The sequence below is a fragment of the Rhineura floridana genome, chromosome 16 (genome assembly GCF_030035675.1).
Source record: "Rhineura floridana isolate rRhiFlo1 chromosome 16, rRhiFlo1.hap2, whole genome shotgun sequence".
Lineage (NCBI taxonomy): Eukaryota > Metazoa > Chordata > Lepidosauria > Squamata > Rhineuridae > Rhineura > Rhineura floridana.
In genome coordinates, this window is record NC_084495.1 from 28788221 (window position 1) to 28810621 (window position 22401).

The 22401-nt window shown below is 43.8% G+C and overlaps 1 protein-coding gene across 4 annotated transcripts in view; it reads left to right on the forward strand.

Moving 5' to 3' along the window:
* KIAA1210 (KIAA1210 ortholog) overlaps positions 1-22401 on the forward strand; it is a 35145-nt gene that overhangs the window by 5760 nt on the left and 6984 nt on the right. For 2 of the 4 annotated variants that reach the window (XM_061598857.1, XM_061598856.1), the window contains exons 2-8: positions 10057-10136; positions 13637-13808; positions 14721-14850; positions 17030-17188; positions 18727-18792; positions 20768-20977; positions 22294-22390. In XM_061598857.1, coding sequence (XP_061454841.1) covers positions 10070-10136; positions 13637-13808; positions 14721-14850; positions 17030-17188; positions 18727-18792; positions 20768-20977; positions 22294-22390 — 901 coding nt within the window. In that variant the 5' untranslated portion in view covers positions 10057-10069. Of the gene's footprint in view, positions 1-1838; positions 1949-10056; positions 10137-13636; positions 13809-14720; positions 14851-17029; positions 17189-18726; positions 18793-20767; positions 20978-22293; positions 22391-22401 lie in introns of those variants that run through there. The other 2 variants (XM_061598854.1, XM_061598858.1) reach the window with 2 other exon arrangements.

The window sequence follows — 22401 nt, forward strand, 5'->3', positions numbered from 1 at the left end:
TATGAGGCACTTGTAAAAAGGCCACTTCTGCAGATCGAAGTGATCAAGTGGGCATATATGATATAAGCTGCTGTTTCTGTAACCAGCTGAAGCTGCTCGTTCAGTGGCTGCTGATGGCTAGGCTAGGAGATGTTGCTTCACTGAGCATTGATGACTGGTGGCTACTAAGGTTTGACATGCCTCACATAATGAGGTCTGGAAAAGCAGTTCCAGACTTGTCTCTCTCAGCCCTAACTGGATATGCCGGGGATTGAAACTGGGCCCTTCTGCATGCAAGGCAGATGCTCGACCACTGAGCTATGGCTAGCTCATAGGATTGTGCTATTAAGCTTGGAAGAGTAGCTATATCAGTGCTTTTCTTGCAGATTCATTTTAATCAGCCTTCCCCAACCTGGTGCCCTCCAGATGTTTTAGACTACAAGTCCCATTGGCTCCAGCCAGTACAGCTGTGCTTGCTGGAGCTGGTGGGGGTTGTAGTCCAAAACGTCTGGAGGGCACCGGATGGGCAAAGACTGGTTTTAATTAAATTATTTTCAGTATTTATTTTAATGTCTTTATTGGCATTTTTAATGGCTATTGCATATTGCCTTACATAATAATCCGCTTGGAGTTTTTTGTTTGTTGATTAAGCAGTATAAAAATCTTGTCAAATAAAGAAATGGATGTAAGGGATGCTCCTTTTTAAACCTGCTGTTGCAGACTAGCAGAGGGGAATAGCCTGCAGTATTGTGTCACTTAGAGAATTTCTTTTCCTTTTTTGTAAGAAAGCTCAATAATCGGCCGTGCAGTACAAGATGAATGATGTTCATTGCTGTATAATTTAGTTACTAGAGTCCAAATTGCTATATGAATAACTTCTTCACTGCAGCTGTTAACCTCTTGACACTGTTTCTTTTCCTCCGATTGCTTTCTCTGCCCCAACATTTAACAATAATATATTTTAGAAAAACACTCAGATAGCAGCGATAGAGAACCAGTGGCCCTCCAGATGTTGCTGGATTTCAGCTCCCATCATCCCTAGGCTCTGCAGGCTGGGACAGGTGGGAATCGTAGACCAACAACATCTAGAGGGCCATAGGTTCCCCATCTTTGCCTTATAGGAAGTGTCTTTATACTGAGCCAGACCGTTGGTCCATCTAGCTGAGGATAGTCCAGTGGCGGCTAGTGCCCACTGGGACTGGTGGGGCGGGAGGCAGGGAGCCCATCAGTAAGTGGATCCAGAGCCAATGACAGACAGAGCCAAGTAACTGCGGTTTTGTCCCCATCCTCTTCCTTGCTGAGTTCTGCAAGGGGCAACACTGAGAGTAAGGAGGAAGTTGGCAGGCAGTGTCATGCTCTGGGCTGGTTGCAAGTAAGAAGGCAGGCAGGCAGGCAGGTAGGTGGGGGCTGGCTGAGGATAGACTGAGGTTGGTGGGGCAGTGACCCATTTGCCCTCATGGACCAGCCTTCACTGGAGTTGCCAGGGGTTCTCTAGGACTGCAGCCAGGGGCCTTTCCCAGCCCTGCCTGGAGCTACTGGGGGTTGAACTTAGAACCTTCTGCATGCAAAGCATGTACTCTGCCACAGGATTGCAGCTTGCGGGTGGCCCCACCCGCTTTTGTATGGGTGTGAGTGTGTTCTTTGAAAGCCAAAGGAGTCCCTTATTAGCCATGTAAAAATAAAAAGAGATTTTGGGCTTGAGACGTTGTGGCTTTGTAGAGCTGGAGAGAGACAGGAAAAGGGAGAGTTAACAATTCATACCCATGCATGGAACAAGGACAACCTTCAGATCAGGAACTTTATCTGGCTAGTAATCACGGCGGGGCAACTGGCAAGCTGGATTCTGAGCACTCAGCTCGGATGGAAGAAAGTATCTTTGTCCATATATGAGGAACTATTAAACATATGCACACCCTGGCTGCATAGGAGGAATCATGGCAGGGTTCTACAATTGTTTGAAGAGTAACAAGTAAGTGACTTGAATGGTTCTTTGCTTCCCACTTCCAGCCTCCAGATTTTTTTCAAAGTGAGCAGACTTCAGCAAATACTGGAAGGTAGACTCAGCATCTACCTCTGCTTGGTTTCCTTTAAAAAAAAAAACTTTAATAATTGTACCATATTGCATGCAAGCACAGAAACCTCTACCATCAGTTTTAGACTGTAAGCCTGCAGGCAGGATCTGTCAGTTTTAATTTGAATTATTTAGATCTTAGATGTTTAAGAAAGAACATGCTTTTTCATAGACAAAGGCTGAAGCACCAAAGGAAACATCCTGCTATTCTGAAAGTGCCACTTTTGATATAGAAATGGATAATAAGAATTCAGGCTGCAGACCTGGGGTGGATCAGACTGGTTGGACATAGTGGGACTTACTTATGAATAAATGTCCTCACCTGGGAGTAAGCCCCCATTGAACAGAGTTTAACTTACTTCTGAGTAAACATCAGAAGGATTGCATAGTGGGACTATAACAGATTTTTAGTATGAAAGCGCTTATTTTATTGTTTCTGAAGTATTTTTTCTCTCTGCATGATTAGTTTGAGAGAGAAGATGCCTTCAGGTGAGTTCAGTAGTTTGTGCATTCAGATATGGAAGGCAGGAAAAATATATTATGGTGTGAAGATCTTTGAAACTAGTTGGATTGATAACACTCAAGTTGTGTTGATAATGTGACTGTTGTGCTTGCAGAAAGGAGGAAGGGATTTTTATTGTAAAATGTGTGTGGTGTTACAAAACAATATTTTCTTGTTTTTAAAATAAATAGGTTTTTATTCATTTTGGTGGTTGCTCTATGGGTGGAATCCATGCAGCAAATTGCAAAAGAGAAAAAGAATGGAACAAAATAAGGTTATGTTTGTGGTTTTGTTTTAAAAATGGCATTCTGTTGATTTTGATACATACTTGTCCATCAGTAAAATTAGTCATAAAAGTGGTGAGTACTGGAGGCAGTATGTCTTTGAATACCAGTTGCGGGGAATCGCAAGCGGGGAGAAGACTGTTGCACTCAGGTCCTGCTTTCAGGTTTCCCATGGGTGTCTGGTTGGCCACTGTGAAAATAGGATGCTGGACTAGATGGGTCTTTGGTCTGATCCAGCAGGGCTCTTCTTACATTCTTATTTGTGTGTTTCATATTGCTGTTTCATTCTCCAGCCTCTCTTTCCCCCTTCCTTCAATGCAGTTATCTCTTGTTTATGCAAGGGGTGGGGAACCTCCAGCCCACAGATCAAATTTGGTCCGCGGGGCCGTTTTCCACAAAACTTGCTCAGCTGCCCCATACTGACATTGTTGGTGGCATCTGGTGTGAGGCAGATAGAGGCGTGGCTTGATAGGCTGTGTGACCGAGTTCCATGCGGGAAACTCCATTGCACAACTGATCCCTGCAGAAAGCAGGTTTGCCAACCCTGTGTTTGGTGCTTTGCTCCTTTGGGAACTTTGCGATTCCCAAAAGCTTGACAACCAGCTGGCTGTCGGGCACTTGGGAGGTGTTGCGCAATAGATTTTTGACTGGTCTAATTTAATTTACTGTAATGGTTTAATATTTACAAATTAAATATGTAGTGTTGCATTACAAATATGGCATTATTATTTTTTCCAGCTTTGCTGATTCTTTGCCCAAACCGCCAATTTTCAAAGGCAAATGCGGCGTGTTGATGCACAGACTCTTTGGCATGCAAACCTTTCCGCTCAGTGAGAAAGGGCACCTCTAACAATGTGCTGCAATTATATATAATCCTCTTCTCCCATCCCTCAGTACTTTCTTCTGTATCTTATAACTAGCTGAGCCACATTTTTCAGGTGGGAAATGATGGATTCTTTTCATCCACCATCACAAGACTTACAGGGGCATTTTGTTGCATCTGTTATTAAATAGGAAGTTGGGGAGCACTAATGGCCATTATTGTCTTTTATTATGCTACAGAGCAGGGTTGTCTTTCAGAATGGGAGTGCAATGCTGTGCGTTTTGTTCCTTCCATAAACTTTGGACGGCCTAAACCGGTGGCAGCTGGTGGCTCCATGTCAGTGGGACAGAGGAATCTGCTGTGGGTTTTAGTCTAAACTTTCAAGGAGCTGTCCAAAGTGCAAAAGTTTGAACTAAGACTCGGAACGGATTCCACTACTCCTCTGATATGGAGCCACTGGCCTAAACAAGCATGGCGAAAAAGGAGGTGTGGTCAATGCCACTATATTATTTTACCTAGAAAGCAACTTGTGGTCCTTTTATCTTGCTTTCACTCTTTAAACTGCTGGGTGGTGACAGCGCACAAGTATTTGTACTTTCTTTGCATTTGATAGAGGGAGGTGTCGAAAAAGTCTGTGTCTCCAAAGATGGGGAAACCTGTGTCCCTCCAGATTGGTTAGTCTATTGTTTTTGCTGCAAGAAACTAGCATATCTATCCCTCTGGAAATGTTTTTACTAAATTACAAACATAAATTCCTTTCAAGACAAACAAAAAACAGCATCATCTGATTGAAAGGAAGGCCAGACAACAACATCCCCAAATAATAACAAGTGATGTTTGTCAAGCTATATTAAATTATCTTCTTCCTGTTTGCCTTGTGACGATCCTCAAAAACCATTCTTTGGACTTGCATTTTCAAGTTGCCAGATGATGTTCAAAAGTTTTGTCTGGAGTGGACTAACTATATATTTCACTGACTCCCTGGTGAGTAAGAAGACCAGCCGTTGTAGAGCTCTGCTTTACAGATCTCCGGAAAGCCTATTGTGCATGTCACTTGTTCAGATCTGTGATAGCGTTACAGTTTGGTAGTTCACTGAAGTTAACATGAGTTCACTGAGTCAGGGCGATATCTACACTACAAATCTTCAACAGTTTAATACCAGCTGAACGGTCTTGGTGTCTCCCAAGGAATTCTGGGAATTGTAGTTTGCTGAGATTTCTCTGTTAGAGATCCCTAGCCTTCCTCATAGAACTATAGCTCCATAGCCCAATGGTAGAGTGTGTGATTTCATGCAGAAGGTCCAGGTTCAGTTCCTGACATCTCCAGTTATCAGAGATAGGTTGGAGATAATAGGAAAGCCTTCACTGGGAGAGCCACTCGAGAGTAGGCGACACTGGGCTACCAGATGGACCAGTGGCCTGGCTCAATATGAGACAGCCTTCCCTAACCTGCTTTTCTTTGGATGTTGCTGTACTCCAACTCCCATCATCCCTGACCATTGGCCATGCTGGCTGGGGCTGATGGGAATTGGGGCCCACAATATCTGGAGGGTACCAAGTGCCTATGTTCTTCTGTAACCTCCCTGGAACTAGGGGTGGCTATCTAACTGCAACGTATGCTGCGCACACATTGATGGGTGAGGGAAGTATTTAGCGCATGCCTACACTACAGATGCAAACTGCATGCACTAAATATTTCTCCCCCCCATCAATGTTTGTGCAGCGCACATTGCAATTGAATTCCACCTTCCCCCCAGTACATTGACTGAAGAGAGCTTGGCGCCATTGGCGCTATACGTTTAAAGCAGTATTGTACCCCTTTAAACAACCATGGCTTCAACCAAAGAATCCTGGGAACTGCAATTTGTTAAAGGTGCCAAGAGTTGTTATGCGGCCCCTGCTCCCGTTTAAAGGGATATGATACCACTTTAAATGTGTAGCACACATAGCGTCTTTGTTGGCAAAGCAGCATCTGAAACCACAATGCCTGACTTTCCTTGACACTCTGTCTTAAGGATGGGTGGCTGTTTAGTTTTGGGTGAGGGGGGGAGATTTCATTTTGGCTTAGGAACAAATGTGTGTGGCAAAGCAACCTTTCTGGAATCGCATGTCAAGAGTGTAGTCCCTTTGGAATTCCTGGACCATGAAATGACATCTGCCTTGAATCCAGTTGGAATCAAGTATGCCAGTGGGGCGGGGTGGGGTGGGGTGGGGGTGGGGAGGAATTCAATATGCCTGAACTGCCTCTCATTCCCTGTTCCCCTTGGAGCTATGTGTTTAACCTACCAATTGAAACATAATTTGACTTTTTTGCTTAGAACCTCAGAGCCTTTCCTGGCAACTTAAAGACAAACACCCAACATTTTTAGACTTGTGCTCTGATCTGGCATCAGAAGCACAATGCCATAACCCCCATGTAATGCCGGGGGTGGGGTGGGGTGAAGAGTTGCTTGGGAGGGGGGCAAAACCTATGTTGATTTTAACCTTAAAAATAAACGAAACAAGTTGGATGAAAGCTCCGGCGTGGCTTTGTGCAGGGGAGCAATAGGTGGGTGGAATGAAAGACATTTCAGGGATGCATTCCTGAAATTATAGGGACTATCGCTAGAAGCTAAAATGATCAAACTGAGGTTATCATACTTTGGACACATAATGCGAAGGTGTGGTTCACTAGAAAAGACAATAATGCTGGGGAAAAAGGAGTAGAAAAAGAGGAAGACCAAACAAGTCTATGGTCCCAGGCTATGGTCTGAAGGTGCATGAGGCCAGCACCTGCTGAAGCTAAGAAGGGTCAGGACTGGTCAGTGCCTGGATGGGAGACCACCTGGGAACCATATGTAAGCCGCCTTAGGTGTCTATCATGAAAAGAAATGTAATAAATGAATAAACAAGCGATGGATTGATTCCATAAAGGAAGCCACAGAGCTCAATTTGCAAGATCTGAACAGGGTGGTTTACAACAGATGCTACTGGAGGCAGCTGATTCATAGGGTCGCCATAAGTCGAAATTGAGTTGCAGGCACATAACAAAGGCACACGGGAAGCTGCTTTATACCGAGACAGACTGTTGGTCCAACTAACTCAGTATTGTCTATCTACGCGGCCTGGCAGCAGTTGTCCAAGTTTTCAGGCAACAGTCTCTCTCTCTCTCTCTCTCTCTCAGCCCTACCTGGAGATGCTGCAAATTGAGATCGGGATCTTAAGATGTGTAATTGTTTATGATGCCTGGCTTCCTAATGCCTATCTAGTGATTTCAGTTGAAGAGACGGTGCCGTATAGCTGGGGAGAAATCGGTGCAATACAAAATTCGGGATCTGTGGCTCAAAGATTCGTTTGTTCTCTTGGCTTGACTGCTGTGCGCCGAGCCATTTATTTTCGTTTCTGTCGCCAAAGAGATTTGCCATGTCTTTCGTTCCCTTTGGCTTCTCTAAGCCTGTGTAATTGCATGAAAAGCATTTCCTCCAGTTACTTTTTTTCTGGGGGAAACCCACGAAACCAGCTGTTCTCTATTAGATTTTGTTTTACTTGTGCGCAGCATGCGCGCACACACATTCTTCCAACAGTATAAGTCTGTTGAATGTAAACGGCTAGGAAATTGCACACACTTATCAATGCAGGCTTTTCTAATAATAATAATAAAAAATAATAAATGAAAGTGTCATTGTATTTGAAGCCACACCTGCAAGATAAAGTGTCTTTGTAGAGACTGTTTAGGTTTTTGTTCTGCTTCTAGAGAGCTGGCTTGGGTTTGATGTCCCAGGGTTATTTGCAAAAGAGCCAACCTGACCTCGTAATGATCCTAACTGAATGTTTTTTATTGTTATTAAGGGTTACCTGGTTGCTAAACTAGACTACCTTAGGACTATTATTCTCTTGTTATATTTGTGATATTTAAGGGAGAGCTTGGCATCTGAGTTGTACCCCAGTACAGAATGGGACCTATAATCTGGGATGGGTATATGCTGCAGTTTCATGAGAGCGCACCTCTACAAAAATACTTGAATGAAGAACCTTTGTATTGCCAACTGTTTTGGGCTACAACTCCCATCAGCCCCAGCTAGCATGGCCAATAGTCAGGGATGGTGGGGGTTGGAATCCAGCAACTTCTGGAGGGAGTGACATAGGTCTCCTACCCCTGTCTAGGATTTTAAGTGCAGAATCCAGCTTCCTCAGATCTCCTCTTTCACATGTATGTAATGTTTAAAGCAAGTTTCTGGCCCTTATTGCAAAGATGTGCTTTAAAGTGTATGGGCGGAACTTGGTCTGCAAGTTGTAACTGATTCATTGGTTAGATTAATTAATTTTAAAACATTCTTTTAACCGATTAAAAATGCACCCTGGACTAATTGGTCGACACTTTTTTGAAAAACGTATTTATTTTTAATATAATATTCATAAAAACTGCAAATGAAAGGTACCATCTTTAGATAGGCACTCCCCCATTACACTCCTACAAGAGGGAATGTTCTCTTCTCATACATGAGGGAATACCCTTAGATGAGAGTCCAACAACATCTTAAGGGTTCCCCATCGTTGGAATAAGACTAGGATCCGCAAATACACTAGCCAGCTTGCCACAGGTGAGTATATCTTTTGCTCTCGCAAGAGCACAAAATCAAGGAGAGCCTTTGCCTGAAGGAGCATGAGGCCTCTCTGTGAAGCCAAGCTGAATTCAGAAGAACAGGGCAAAGGCAGGGGCTCTCCCTGATGCTGCGCTTGGAGAGTCTTGAGACCCCTGGCTGCCTTCTGAGTATGTGAGGCTTGGCACAATGGAGATGAGCTCCCATCCATCAGCTGGAGGTCCTCGCCCACCGGCATGGTTTTGCTGCATTTGTGCTATACATTTAAAGCAGTATCATGCCACTTTAAATGGGCATGGCTTCCTCCAAAGGATCCTGGGAAGTGTAGTTTGTGAAGGGTGCTGAGAGTTGTTAAGAGACACCTATTCCCCTCACAGAGCTACAATTCCCTGAGTTGCTTGGAAAGAGGAATTTCTTATTAAATAGCTAGCGGACAAAGAACAAAGTCGAATCGATACCGGCCTGTTAGGTAGGTGGAATGCTTTCAAACCGGCACTGGCCATCGGATCCCGTCCCTTTTTGCACTCCAAGTGTTTTTGCCTGGCTAGAGTGTGTCTTTGAACCATGATATTGACTCTTGCTTGCCTGGATAGAAGGGAACTAGGGATGGAAAGATCTGCAAATTTCAGTTCTCTCAGGTTTTTCATTTTTCCAGCCTTCAATTCACTTTTCCACATTTCTGCAGCAATTTGCGTTTTTTTATAAAAAAGATCCTCCTGAAAATTCTTCAGCGTTTTAGTGCAAATTTCTCCTAATAAACACATTTTTGTAGGCAGTTTTGACTGTGCATATTTTTGCGAGTTATTTTTCATCACCTCATGCGTCAAACATATAAAGTTATATTTGCTCATATATGCACACTTTCCTCTAACATACGCATCTTTGTAAACGTTAGTTGTCGAAGTGTGCCACAAAATTCCAGTGAGTACGAATCTCAAAGGATGGCTATGGTTTGGTTCTCATTGTTTTGGAAAGTGCGAATTTAATAGATTCTGCTTCAAATGTGAACTGAATAGAAATTCTTGCCTATCCCTAGTAGGAACTATCCCAGTGTAGATAAGTAAAATTTATAGTTGTTGCTCTGCCCAGTTTTGTCTCTGCCCCCACTCCCCCGGCATGTGGCCCTCAGAAGGTTGTCCAGAAGGGAATGAGGTCCTTGCTCTGAAAAAGGTTCCCCACCCCTGATGTAAAACTAGAGCTTTTCCGATGTTCGGTTACAAGGGTCAACACAGCATTATATTACACCAACAAAACAAAAACCAAGAGGTATTCATCATGCCAGTTAAGGATTCCAAGCAATAATTATGTGAGGTTTACTGATAAAACCCACAGCCCACTTTCACTGGCTTAGTGACCCACTTCTAGGCCGAAACCCACAAGCTAGGAAGCGCTGGCTGAAAACGCAAAACTCAGCTTATAGAGTCAGATCTGTGAGATTCTTTTGCTACCAGTAAAAAAAAAAAAATTGAAAACCTTAGGCACTTAACGGCTTCTTTCCTCTAAAGCAAACATTGATCACAGCTTCCTGAAAAGTGGGACGTGTCCTCTTGAGAAGCAAAGCTGTTTGTTGGTTTTGGCTTGAGAATGGGGTGTTATTGAAAAGTGAGGAAAAGACTGTTTGGCTCCTGCGCAAATGTATCTGTGAAAACCCCCCTTTTTTCCTGTTTGGTATGTGCATAGCTGTTCTGTAGGAATCAGACAGTATTTTTCTTCTTTGCCAGCCATGAAATTATCCCAGTCTAGTGCTAACACCGTAGAGTGTATTTGCATCTAATGTAATCAGTTATGTGTGTGTGTTTTTTACTTGGAAATTTCAGCAGCTGTATCATCATGGCATCTGGACCGGTGGATCTCATAGAGCCATTTGAGAGTGAAGAGACAGGGGAAGAATTTTCAAGTAAGTAAACTTACAGTACTTATGATGGCTGTTTTGAAGATGTCCTTGTCTAAGGGTCAGTAGCCTGAAGGCTCAGTCTGACTCGCTGCAGTCCCCCACTCAGGCTTACACCTGGCCAACAGCATATCCACCAATCCCAAACTCTCCTCTTGACCATTTTCTCCTGTGTCGGCTGACATCTCAGGCAAAGGACGCCTTTCCTCTTCCTTCTCCTTGAACAGCCTCCACCAGCCTGGTGCCCTCCAGATGTTTTGGACTGCAGCTCCCATCATTCCTAACTATTGGCCATGCCAGCTGCAGCTCATAAGTTTGAAACATCTGGAGGGCACCAGGTTGGGGAAGACTGTCCTAGGCAGATCCTTCCAAACAGCAAGAGAGGCCTGAATGCCAACATGGAAGAGTGACTGGCTGGCTGCTATCCCAAATGCTATCCAAAGTAGCAGGGTCTGAATTTGCTGTCTAAAACCCATTAATGAGGGGACTGAGTGAGCCTTAACCAGTCTGGGTTTTGCCAGTATCTCCATGCCTCACATGCTCACCGCTTTGTTGTTATGTGCCTTCAAGTCAATTTCGACTTACGGCGAGCCTATGAATCAGCAGCCTCCAGTAGCATCTGTCATGGACCACCGTGTTCAGATCTTGTACGTTCAGGTCTGTGGCTTCCTTCATGGAGTCAATCCATCTCTTGTTTATTTATTTATTTATTTAATTTATATCCCGCCTTTCTTTTCATGATAGAAACCCAAGGCGGCTTACATATGGTTCCCAGGCAGTCTCCCATCCAGGCACTTACCCGACCTGACCCTTCTTAACTTCAGCAGGGTGCTGGCCTCATGCGCCTTCAGACCATTATCTAGGACCATAGACTTGTTTGGTCTTCCTCTTTTTCTACTCTCTTCTGTTTTTCCCAGCAAAAGGGTGTGAGACAGGGATGTATTTTATCACCCTATTTATTTAATCTATACGCAGAACATATCATACAGAACTTTTTTTATTCCCCCCATTTTTCCATTCCCCCCCAAAAAAAATTGAAAGAAGAAGGAAAAAAACTGGTCCCCCTCCCCAGATTTTCCCATCCCCCCCCCCGGGCCTTCATGTCTCTACTCATAAGTCCAAAACATGTACATAAAGCAATGAATGAAAGCAGATCCTGCAAAAGGTATCACTTTACCAGTTTCCCCTGTCTCTTGCTCTCTAGGATCAATACTTCCATCACTGTCTGCATCCAAGTACATGATTTAAGTCACGTGAAGTATGGCTGCTATGCCTGACGTCTGTCTCTCACAGAGCAAGGCAGAGATCGGGCAGGTAGCAATCTGGAGTCATTGTTTCCTTCTCAGAGCAGTCACTGTCTGAGCCACTCAGCAGCTGATGGTGGCACCATCTTACCCTTGCATACTTGCTGGCACAGACGGAGAGAAAATAGTGTTGACAAAATGATTAGATGGAGGCAGGGAGGATGAGACAAATGCCTACTGAAATGATGCTTTTGTTTTCGAAGGAGGCCTCCAGCTTTGTGGATCTTTTGTTTTTGTTTTTTAAATGTCAGCTGCCTCTGTTCAGCCAGATAATAGAATATGTGTTGAGCCAGCCTCTGGTACTGTCATGACTTCCTTGCATCCAAGATGTACGTAGCATAGGAGGGGAAATCTCTTGTCTTAGAAACAATTGATGGATTTTTGTGTGTGTTTAAAATCTGTGCATTGTACAAATTTCCAAGTTAAACCTGAGAGGAGCAGGCCAGCACCCTCCAGACATGTGAGGTTACTTTTGCAAGGAGTGTCGGTTTCTCCCAAAATCAAACAGCCCACCCCCTTGTCACAGCTCCTTCTTTGCAGCCAGCTGCAAAAACTAAAATGTCTGCTATCTAGTAGCTAGCCACCAGCCATCAAAAAGGTACGAATGTTAGATCAAGGAAGCAGCAGTGCGCATTAAGGAAGAAGCCTGCAGAAAAGGTCATCTCCTTACTTTCCAGGGCCAGAATGGGGCTTGAAGTGTGACCAGTGATCTATTCAGAAGTTAGGCCTGTCTACTCACGTTAAAAAAAAAAAGTACACAGAAAGAGTGGGGCTGTAAACTCTCAATCGCCACCTCTACTTCTGAAAGGGATTTCCAAGTTAAGCACTTAGAAAGCTAAGCTAATGTTCAACTGAGGGTAGAAACACACTTGAAGTTATACTGGTTTCAATGTGTCTCCACTTCTGTTTTGTGAATCCGGGACCACATGATATTGGTCAAATTCTGCCCCTTTTTACTCCAAAATCTGGGAAATTTGAGATTGGATGTGTTTTCCCTTGAAGCCAGCTTAACACTGATTTCAGAATCAATCAGTCATCAATCTGTTGCCACTCCGAGGTGTGTCCAATGGAAACACTCTGTTGTAGGTTAGGCTGAGGCAGTTGAGTGGCCCAACACTTTACTGTGGGCAGTCCTTAAAGGGCTGACATCAGCAGTGGGGCTGGGAGATGGGTACAGCTGTGTGCAGGTTCATTTTAAATTACAGACAAAATGGTCTTCCTGCTTGTGAAGCAACTGGTGTGCATGAAGCCTAAGCATGCTTAGAACCCTTTCTGAGATCAGGAACCCTGATTATACAGGGTTCCCGATCACAAGGAGGGTTCTTAACATTGCCTTCAGCAACCTGGTGCCTTTCTGATGTTTTAGACTACAATGACTGTGCTGGCTTTGGCTTATGGGAGTTGTAGTTTCAAACATCTGGATGATACCAAGTGGGCAGAGGCTGGCATATACAGCTGGAACATGGTTAGAATTTCCCTTCAGACCTTCCCAGGATGGGGAAGTTTGAGGAGGAGATGGGGTACATCAAATGATATAAAATAATGCACAGATAAAAGCACTAAAATTGAGAGGTCAAACACCCAAACTGTAACAAAAAGTTGTAAGTCAGCTTGCTGTAGGCCTCATATGCCTAATTTAAATATTAGATATTTAAATAACGAAATGAGGCCCTTCCAATTAGACTTTTTTTTAAACCAGCTTGTTGACACGTTATTGGTGGTTATTATTGCAGTATTGTGTTTTTAAGTTGTACGCTGACCAGTTATATCTTCTTATGTGAAAAGTGCATGTTGTAAGTATTTAAATAAATAAAATATTTGAAGCCAATACAAAATAGCAAAACAGTAATAAAATACAATGATGAATATTGTGCTCGTTTTCTCACATGGTGGCTGTCAACTCACTTCTTGCACTTGCGCAAGGATTAGCACTAATGCAAGGCGACTTCCCCCCCTCCTCACCCTGCACTAAATGTGCTCTGAAGGGTTGAGGGAAGCCCCCAGAACAGATTTTAGGGGGGGAGAGGGGAAGAACATACTCTTGCGCAAAGAAAAATCCTTGCGCTGATGGAGCAGTAGCCTTAGCGCTGTGTTGAACGCAACCCACAATCATTATACCACCACCCCCTTCACGCCAGTGTTGTTAACTCCTTTGATCTGGCACTTCTTTTTTTCTGCTCCCACCCCTACCCCCTTGCATAGGGAAGAAAAAATCCAAATTTCAGACATTTAAGAACTTCTTTGCCAAGAAGAAGAAAACGAAAGAGCCGCCGTCTCCGGTGGGAGAGAGCAAACTGAAGCCGAGCCAATCCAGTACCGATGTCAGGGCCCCAACCCTCGATTCCAGCATACACCATTTGTCAGCAGAACCCGGGTAAGGTAGCACAGCCATCTTGTAGCAACAGGTTAAAAGCAGGAATTGTCCCACCATTCATGCCAGTGCACAAACAAATCCCAACGCTGAGGTTGGAATGCCAGGAATTTCCTCTTTCCTAATTGCAGTCGTGCCTCAGAACAGCTAATGCTGCAAAAACAACAATGCACCCTCTGGACTGTTTTAGCTCACAGAAGTGCTGAGAGATGGGATTTGACTGTCTGGTGTCTGAAATACATCCAGACAGCAGTAATTAGCATGGATGTTGGGGTGTATGTGGGGTTTTTTGTGTGTGAAAATACTTTACATGAAATATTATTGCTATCATGGCTTAAGAAGCTATTTCTTCTGGTTGTGGGAGGAAAAGGAAAAGCAACCCTGCTCCCTCATCTCCGGTAAGCAGAAGCTGGCAACATTCTGCAGCTAATAAAAAAAATGAAGAAGATCTCCAGTGTGGTGTAGTGGTTAGAGTGTCTGGCTGGGATCTGGGAGACCAGGGTTTGCAACCCTAACATCCTTGATATGTGGTTTTAATTGTATATCAGATGTTTTACTTGTTGTGAACCGCCCAGAGAGCTTCGGCTATGGGGCGGTATATAAATTGAATAAATAAATAAATCCTCACAACAATCGTGTAAGGTAGAAGACTGGGAAGGGGAGAACCATGTTGGTATGCCACCTTATGCTAAGAGAACCAAAATTGACAGATCTGTCTACCCCTGGTTGTAAGGATTATGATGTACAGTATATGTAGAGGACTTAAGGCAGACAGTGGCCAGGGATGATGGGAGTTGTAGTTCAACATTACCTGGATGGCCACAGGTTCCCCACTTCTAACTAAAAAAAAAAAAAAAGGATTCAAATACTGCTTTTCTTAAAAGTCTGAATGGATTTCCCCCCGCCCTGTTGCAGTTCCAAAGGGAGCATGGGGAACAAAGCCTTATCACATGACAGCGTCTTCGTTTTTGACTCATCATCGCCGGACATAGTTGGGAAAATGTCCTCGCAGGAAAACCTCCCTGGAAAGGTGAAAGCTTTGCAGGTAAGGGGATCTCCGCCTCTTCTGAGGGCTTCTTGGTTTCCTGGACCAGAGTGTGTTGCTTTGGGGACAGGCCCTCCTAACTCAAGACAAGAGGTTGGGTGAGAGGAAAGGTGTTCCCTCCATCCTTCAAAATCTGTGCTCAGTCGTATCCAGGTGAAAGCAGCAGCAGAGTTTCCTGCTTTTCTGAAAGATTCTGCACTGTGGCCTGTGCACCTGTGGTCTCTTGGAGAGAGGCTTCACAACCCCCTCTTCCAGCGCACCCTTTTTGCTGTTAATATGAGACCCCAATTACATTTTCTACATGATTGGGGCAGATTCAGGTTCAAAGGCGCAGATCTGTCCAGTTTGGCTCCCAGTGAGAGGAAGAATGAAAGGCCTTTCGCACAGTGAAGTCTTCTTCCTTTTCCAAGGCCGACAGTGTTCTTTGAGTAGCCCTGGATGTATGCAAATTGTGCTGGCTCCCATGTGAGGATGTGCATCGCAGACATTTGTCTGAATGCAGATATTGTACAGCAACGGTTGGCTCATTTCTGCCCTGCCCATCATTTTCTGTGGTTGTTCTCTGAATGTGCATGTTTCATTGAACTGATGTAAATGCCACTGATTTCACAGAGTGCAGGCCAACTGAGACTGTAATCTAGAAGCTTTAAAGAGATCACACAGTAGGTTGCCTGCCAAAAGTTCTTGGATGAGTTGAAGGTCAATTGTTGTCCGTAAATCAAACCTTGCAACATGTTTTTCGTCCTTCATGTTCCCTGAAATGTGTATGTTGTTATCAAAAGCAATGCATGCACATTTTGAAGTATATAATTATAACCATAAGAGCGAGGAACTTCTCCCCCCCCCTTTTCAATAAAAGCTGAGGTACTTGGATGCTGAATTTTGTAATCAGCATCACATTTTGAGGTTTGATTGTTTTGAAGTTTGATTGCTTCCAGATGACTTGTTTGCTGAGTGGGTATGATTTGTTTGTGGGGAGGGTAGATGATGATGTATCAAGCAAATGTTGTCCCACATTTTCCCATCACTTTCCTTATCACAAAATATCTGATTTGGAGGGCAAGCAGGTTTGTTGTGCAAGTATTCCAAATCAGCTTTAACTGTGCAACCTGAATTTGCTGGTATGTGATTGAATCCCACCCGAAAACAGTGACAGTCTGGAAATACCCTTTGTCTATGCTCCTGAAAAATGTAGGATATCACCTTATACTGAGACAGAGTATTGATCCACCTAGCCTAGTGCTACCTGTTCTGATGGGCAGCAGCTTCCCAGGGTCTCAAGTTAATCCTTTTACCTGTTACTAGAGGTGGGGAAGAAATTCAGTTCAGTTCACATTTGAAGCCACATATATCAAATTTGCACTTTCTGAAACAGTATGAGAACGAAAGAACAGCCTCCATCAAAATTATGACTTGTCTGAATTTGGGGATGTAGTACTTCAATCAAACAATGTTTACAAAAATGCATATGTTAGGCTGCTTCTCCTAGAGTTCATGTGCACCCTCTGAGGAAGGTGCGGAGGGTGGCAACATGAGCTCAGGCCTTCTCAGTGGTGGCTCCCTATGGAATACTCTCTGCAGCATAGAGAAGCGCCTAGTGCCATCACTATCAACCTTTAGGCACTAGGCATGTTGCTCTTTGTTGGGTGGGGTGGGATGTGTCCTTTTTTTGTAAATGGCAGGATGAGCACTTTTAGTTAATAATGTTCTTTTATCTTCTGATGTATTTTAAATTTGGTATTGTATGCTTTTTTAAAATTGTAAGATGCTTTGAGAGGTTTTTTTGTAGTAAGTGACAAATAAATGTAATTAATAATGATAATAATTCATTTTGCGTTTTATAAACTTGCTTTTAATGTTGATTTTACGGGCAATCTTAATGTATATTTTATATTCTTGTAAATCACTCTTGCTGAGGTTTTGTTTACACTTAAGTGATACACAAATCTTGCTAAATAAATAAACAAGTCATCATTCAATAGCGAGCAGTCAAGTGAAACAAAGCAAAAATATAATCTCTTGTATTTTAAATTGGTATTGTAGGTTTTTTTAAAATTGTAAGTTGCTTTGAGACAATTTTTTTGCAAATATAATAATAATAATAATGAGAGTTAAAACTGATTTTTTAAGAACAACCTCCATGTATTTTAATTCCCTTTCCTTCCCTCCATCCCAACAGCTTCAGGTACAGCAGAATCTCAGGCTTGGATCACCGCCGCTTGTTATCTCCAACAAAAAAACGGAAGACGCGGGTGCCATTTCGGAAGATGACGGCTTGCCCAGAAGCCCTCCAGAAATCTCCACCCTCCACGATGTTCTCACCTGTTCCACAAATAAGGTATGTGTACTGTGCTCTTTGTTTTTTCTTTACAAGAGGGATAATTGCTAATAGTGCTATTTGGCATTATTTCTCACACTATCTGGGGTGGAGGCGGGGGGGCTGTGTTGCTGACCCCATTCCTGCTGCCCATGCATATTGGGGTGGGGGGCACATCTGTCGATGGCAGCTGACTACACACGTAGGCTCCGCTGTGCAGGGTTGCTGGTTCAAGGGAGCAAGGTTCCTACATGCCTAGAGCAGACTGCCCTCTACAAAGGGGAGGGACACCGCAGGACACAGGCCTGCTCTTACCTTCACACAGTTTTAAAATTTTATTATGATATTTATATCCCGCCTTTCCTCCAGTGAGCTCAAGGTGGCGTACGTTGTTCTCCGTCCCCTCCCCGTTTTATTTTCACAACAACCCTGTGAGGTAGGTTAGGCTAAGAGACTGTGACTGGGCCAAGGTCACCCTGCAAGCTTGGAAGGGATCCCAAGGGAAAATCAAAACCTTCTGTGCTTAACACCTTAGGGCCACAACATACATTTATTCCACTTCAAACAGCCATGGCTTCCCCCCCCCAAAAAAAGAATTCTGGGAATTGTAGTTTGTGAAGGGTGCTGAGAGTTGTTTGGAGACCTCTATAGCACAGTGGGGAGGAGAGCCTGGCTCAGAGTCCAGAGTCTGTGAGTTCAAACCCCTGCTTGTGTCTCCTGGGTGTCAAGGGCCAGCTAAAGATCACTCCACAGCGAGTGGCTCAGGGGTTACATGCCCTGCCACCTGTGCAGCCATGGGCAAGTGGCATAGTCCCAAGGAGCCCACTTGCCGCCAAGCTGGCAGTTGCGGACAAGGAAGGGGCTGGCTTGTGCAGCTGTGGCAAGCTGAGCAGGCCCTAGCCAGCTGGGGAGGACTAGCCTCAGAGGGAGGCAATGGTAAACCCCCTCTGAATACCGCTTACCATGAAATCCCTATTCATAGGGTAGCCATAAGTCGGGATCGACTTGAAGGCAATCCATTTCCATTTCCATTCCCTTCCCAGTGCTACAATTAACAGAGTGGTTTAACAATCAGCCCCTCTTCCAAGGGAACTCTGGGAATTGTGTTTTTGGGAGGGGAAGAGGAATCTCTGAACAACTCTTATTACCCTGCACAAACTACACTTCCCAGATTCTTTGGGGGAAGCCATGCCTGTTTAAAGTGGTATCATAGGGATTTTAAATGTATAGTGGAAGGTCATATTGACAGCGTATGCCAGGACTGAGAAACAAAGCAAGCCTTTTCAGCGGAAGACGGTGACTTCATACTTACCCAGCACAGGCCCTTTCCTGACACAAACTGCGTCTTGTCATGTCGGCCACTTTGGCAGCGCAGGCGCAATTGTCAGCAATACCGTCATGCTTGTGACTGTGCGTGTGAGAGAGGGACTCTCCCCTACCCAGCCCCTGTGTTCCCCCCCCTTTTGTAGTTTCTCATAACTATACTTTCTAGGTGCCCTCCTGAAAAATGCCATCTCAAATTTCCCTGACTTATCATTTCCCCTTGTTTTATCCTGCAGTCCTCCAACCTTGTCCAGCGCCATAGCTCTTTGAGTTTAGGTGGCACAGACAGTGAAGATGACCAGGTAAATAGCCGCTTTTCCTGCTACTGAAAGGGACCTACAAAGCTGTGGGCTTTTGTACTTTTCCTGCAGTTGTGGAATTCAGTCCCAACTGAGATCAGGCAGGCCCTCTTCCTCCCTAGCTTCAAATGGGCCTTAAGGACCTGTCTTTTCACTGTAGTTTTCAAGGGCTAATCGTAAACTGAGCTGTAGGAATAAATAGTGCTTTGGTTTAATTGATGGATTGTTTTTATGTATACAGCTTATGCTGGGTGATTGTTATGTTTGCGCTTGCTTTTTTTAAAAGTAGCATTATGAAGCAGATGTTTTAAATGGTTGATTTATGACTCCTTCGTTTATTATTTCTTTCTTTCTTACATTTATATCTCACCTTTTCTTCCAAGGCATTCAAGGTGGTATACATGGTTTCCCCCTCCCTTTCTTGTCCTCACAACAACCCTGTGAGGTAGGTTAGGCTGAGAGACAGTGATAGGCCCAAGGACACCCAGTGAGTTTCATGGCTGAGTGGAGCTTCAAACCCTTGTCTGCCATGTCATAGTCCAACACTCTAACCATTGCACCACACCGGGAGGAAAGGTGAGATATAAATTTAGCTAATAACAACAACTGTATCTTGCGCAGAGCCACCTAGAATGCAGCCAGGATAAGGCAGAGAGCAGGATCTCTGTGGCTAATTTTTAAGAATAGGCACCTGAGCTTACCTGGTCCTAGGCTGGGAATACTTACATTTTAATGTAAATTTCCCCCTCGTGTGCATTTTTTGCACACATTGTTTGGTTGCAGAACTGCATCGCAACATTTGGAGAAGTGTAAATTTCAAAGGATAGGTGCGTTTCAGTTCACATATTGGCTGGAGAAGTGTGAATTAGGTAGTTCCTCATCAAAATGAAAACAAAATCGAATTTCTCCCCCATCATCCATAGTTGAACCTTGATATCATGGCACTTCAAGCACTTGGAGCCAGTCAGTCAGTCAGAGTCTCTCTCTTGGCCACCATTTAGTGCTTTCTCTCTTTTGCAGTTGGTTTGCTTTAAAGGTGGAGCCCAGGAAACGAATAGGCAACCTTTTCATGGTTCTATAAAGCTCCCCTCCCATGTTTTCTCCTTTGCTTTTTGCCAGACCCTTTCTGTTGCTTGCAAGATGTAATAATGAGGTTGGGTTCTGTTGTCTGTTCGCTCCCTGATAGTTTTTGTTTTTTTTAAAATGGAAGGGCAAGATAAACATATTCTCAAACCAAATTGATAGAAGAGTGGCTTTATTTAATTTATTAAAACACATGTGTATCCCACCTTTCTTCCAAAGCGCATAAGGTGGCATATATCGTTCTCCACCCACGTCCCCTTGTTTATCCTCACAACAACCCTGTGAAGTTGGTTAGGCTAAAAGAGATTGGCTAACAAATCTTGGCTACAGCTCATTGTTAGTGAGGACAGAACTTAAAGATGAGTCCTGATTTGGACTACATGCTGAGCCAAACCTTGGCTTGGCTCATTGCGGCACTAAAATGAACCAGAGAGCTCTTCTGGTCTGTGACTGTAATAAATGATTCATTCATTCACCAGAGAGCAGCAAAGCAGCTGCAAGCACCTCCAGGAGTCTGCACATTTGCACGGTCTCAGTAAGCCACCGTTTGGCTTACTGTGTGGTGCCTACCGGTCAATAACTGGTCTAAGGTCAGCCAGTGTGCTATGTGGCTAAGTGGGGATTTGAACCCTGGTCTTCCATAGTGTCGCAGTCCAACACTCTATACTACACTGGCTACGCTGCATTGGCTTTATTGGGTAATAATCTACTTCAGTGGGTAATTTACCACGAGGCCTAAAAATGGCATCTCATCCCCTTACAATGTTTGTTACGTGTTTGCAACTGAATATTTTAGCTTACAAACCTACCTATCAAATTGGTTGATTTTTGAGCACCATGATCACATATAGGGGAAGTCTGTAACGTATTAAATTTGTCTGTCTGCATTTTGCAGGTCCCCTCAGAATCCTCCTCCAGGCCTCGTAGCCCTCTATCGTTCATGCCCCTTGGGAGCCCTGTGTTGTCATTCTGCCACTTGCTTCCTATCGATTTCAACAGCCCGCCTACTCCGCTGGGCTGCCTTGACACCTCTGCAGCCAGGCACAGGATTGCAATGAATCCGCGGAAGCAGAAAGGCTTTACCCACACAAAACAATTTTTTGGGGTAAGTGCCTTCTGGAGGATGTTGGTTCTTTTGGAAGAGTGTCTCCCTTGTGAATCTCAGTGCTTGGAATGAACTAATTTGGATTAACTAATTCACTGAATTAATTCAAAAATCTCTGAATCACACCTGAAAGTAGTTCCTATAATTTGTGGGTGAACTGAACATGAATCAATTTCCTATTGCGGTGAAACTTTGGGTGGTTCTTAATTCAATTCAGTTTTATTTGAATAATTTATATGATTATAGGCGTTTCATTCAACATAACATAAAAAAATACAAAAGGGAACATTTCATAATGTGACTTTTAAGTTAGGTAAAAATGCAGTGGCCACAATCAAGCACTCACTGCAAGTAGAAAACCAGCATGACAAAGAGTGGGATGGGCTAGATTTCTCCTTGCAGGGTGGTGGATGCTTCTTTTAAAAAAATGGGATAAGATTAAAACATGACACCTGTCACCTGCAGTCTGAAGTGGTGCAGTCTGTTCTACCACGGCAGGATTCTACAGCTTGTTCCATTTGAGGTGTAGACCAGGCCTAAGACCAATGCCTGGGAACTCATCAACTGTGGCACCTTCCCTTTTCAGCATCCTCTTCTTCAAAAACCCTGCAGAGTCAGTTCCTTACTGATTTTAGGCCTTTTTAAAATTATTATTCTGCTGGGCATTAGGAAGAGTAACTGTTCATATTGCTGTCTCTGTTCTACTTTGTCATATTTTATTATTCTCTTGTAAGCTGCTTTGAAGAGAGTGATAACAGTAGTGGTGGTGGAAAATTAAAGAATAATACACACAGTGGTGGCTGGTGTTTCCATGTCAGTGGGGCAGTGGAATCCGCTCCAGGTTTTAGTCAGAACTTTCAAGGAGCTGTCCAAGGTGCGAAGTTTGGACTAAAACCTGGAGCAAATTCCACTGACATGGAGCCACCAGCTGCTACTGCATACACACAAACATATGAGCTTCCTTTCCTGATTGTTCCATCTACATGGTTAACTTTTGATCTTGCCCAGAAGCTTTCCAAGAATGAAGTCTCGATACAAAACAACAAGGGGAACATGCTCTTTATTTCCCCCTTTCATGTTCCTGATGACACCTTCCAGTATCACAAAAAAGGTTACCTATATTGCGGCTTCTGTTTGTATCCAAGTGTATTTTAAATGGAATTGACTGGTCCGTTAAAAAGGCAGGGAGTTGTTCAACCCCCAAAACCCTTTTTTGTTGGTTGAAAGCCCTTGTTGTTTATGCTCAGTTAACAACAGCCAAAACAAAGTCTGTGTCCTCTGCAAATTGTCCAAACGGTCTTTCTCTTTTGCACTAGGTGGAAAAAGAGCAATGCATTCTTGGACATGCTGAAGGAAAAACAAGCCACATAAAATTACTTGAAAAAGCTGACAGCCAAGAGGAGAATTCAGAAGGTAAGGAAAGT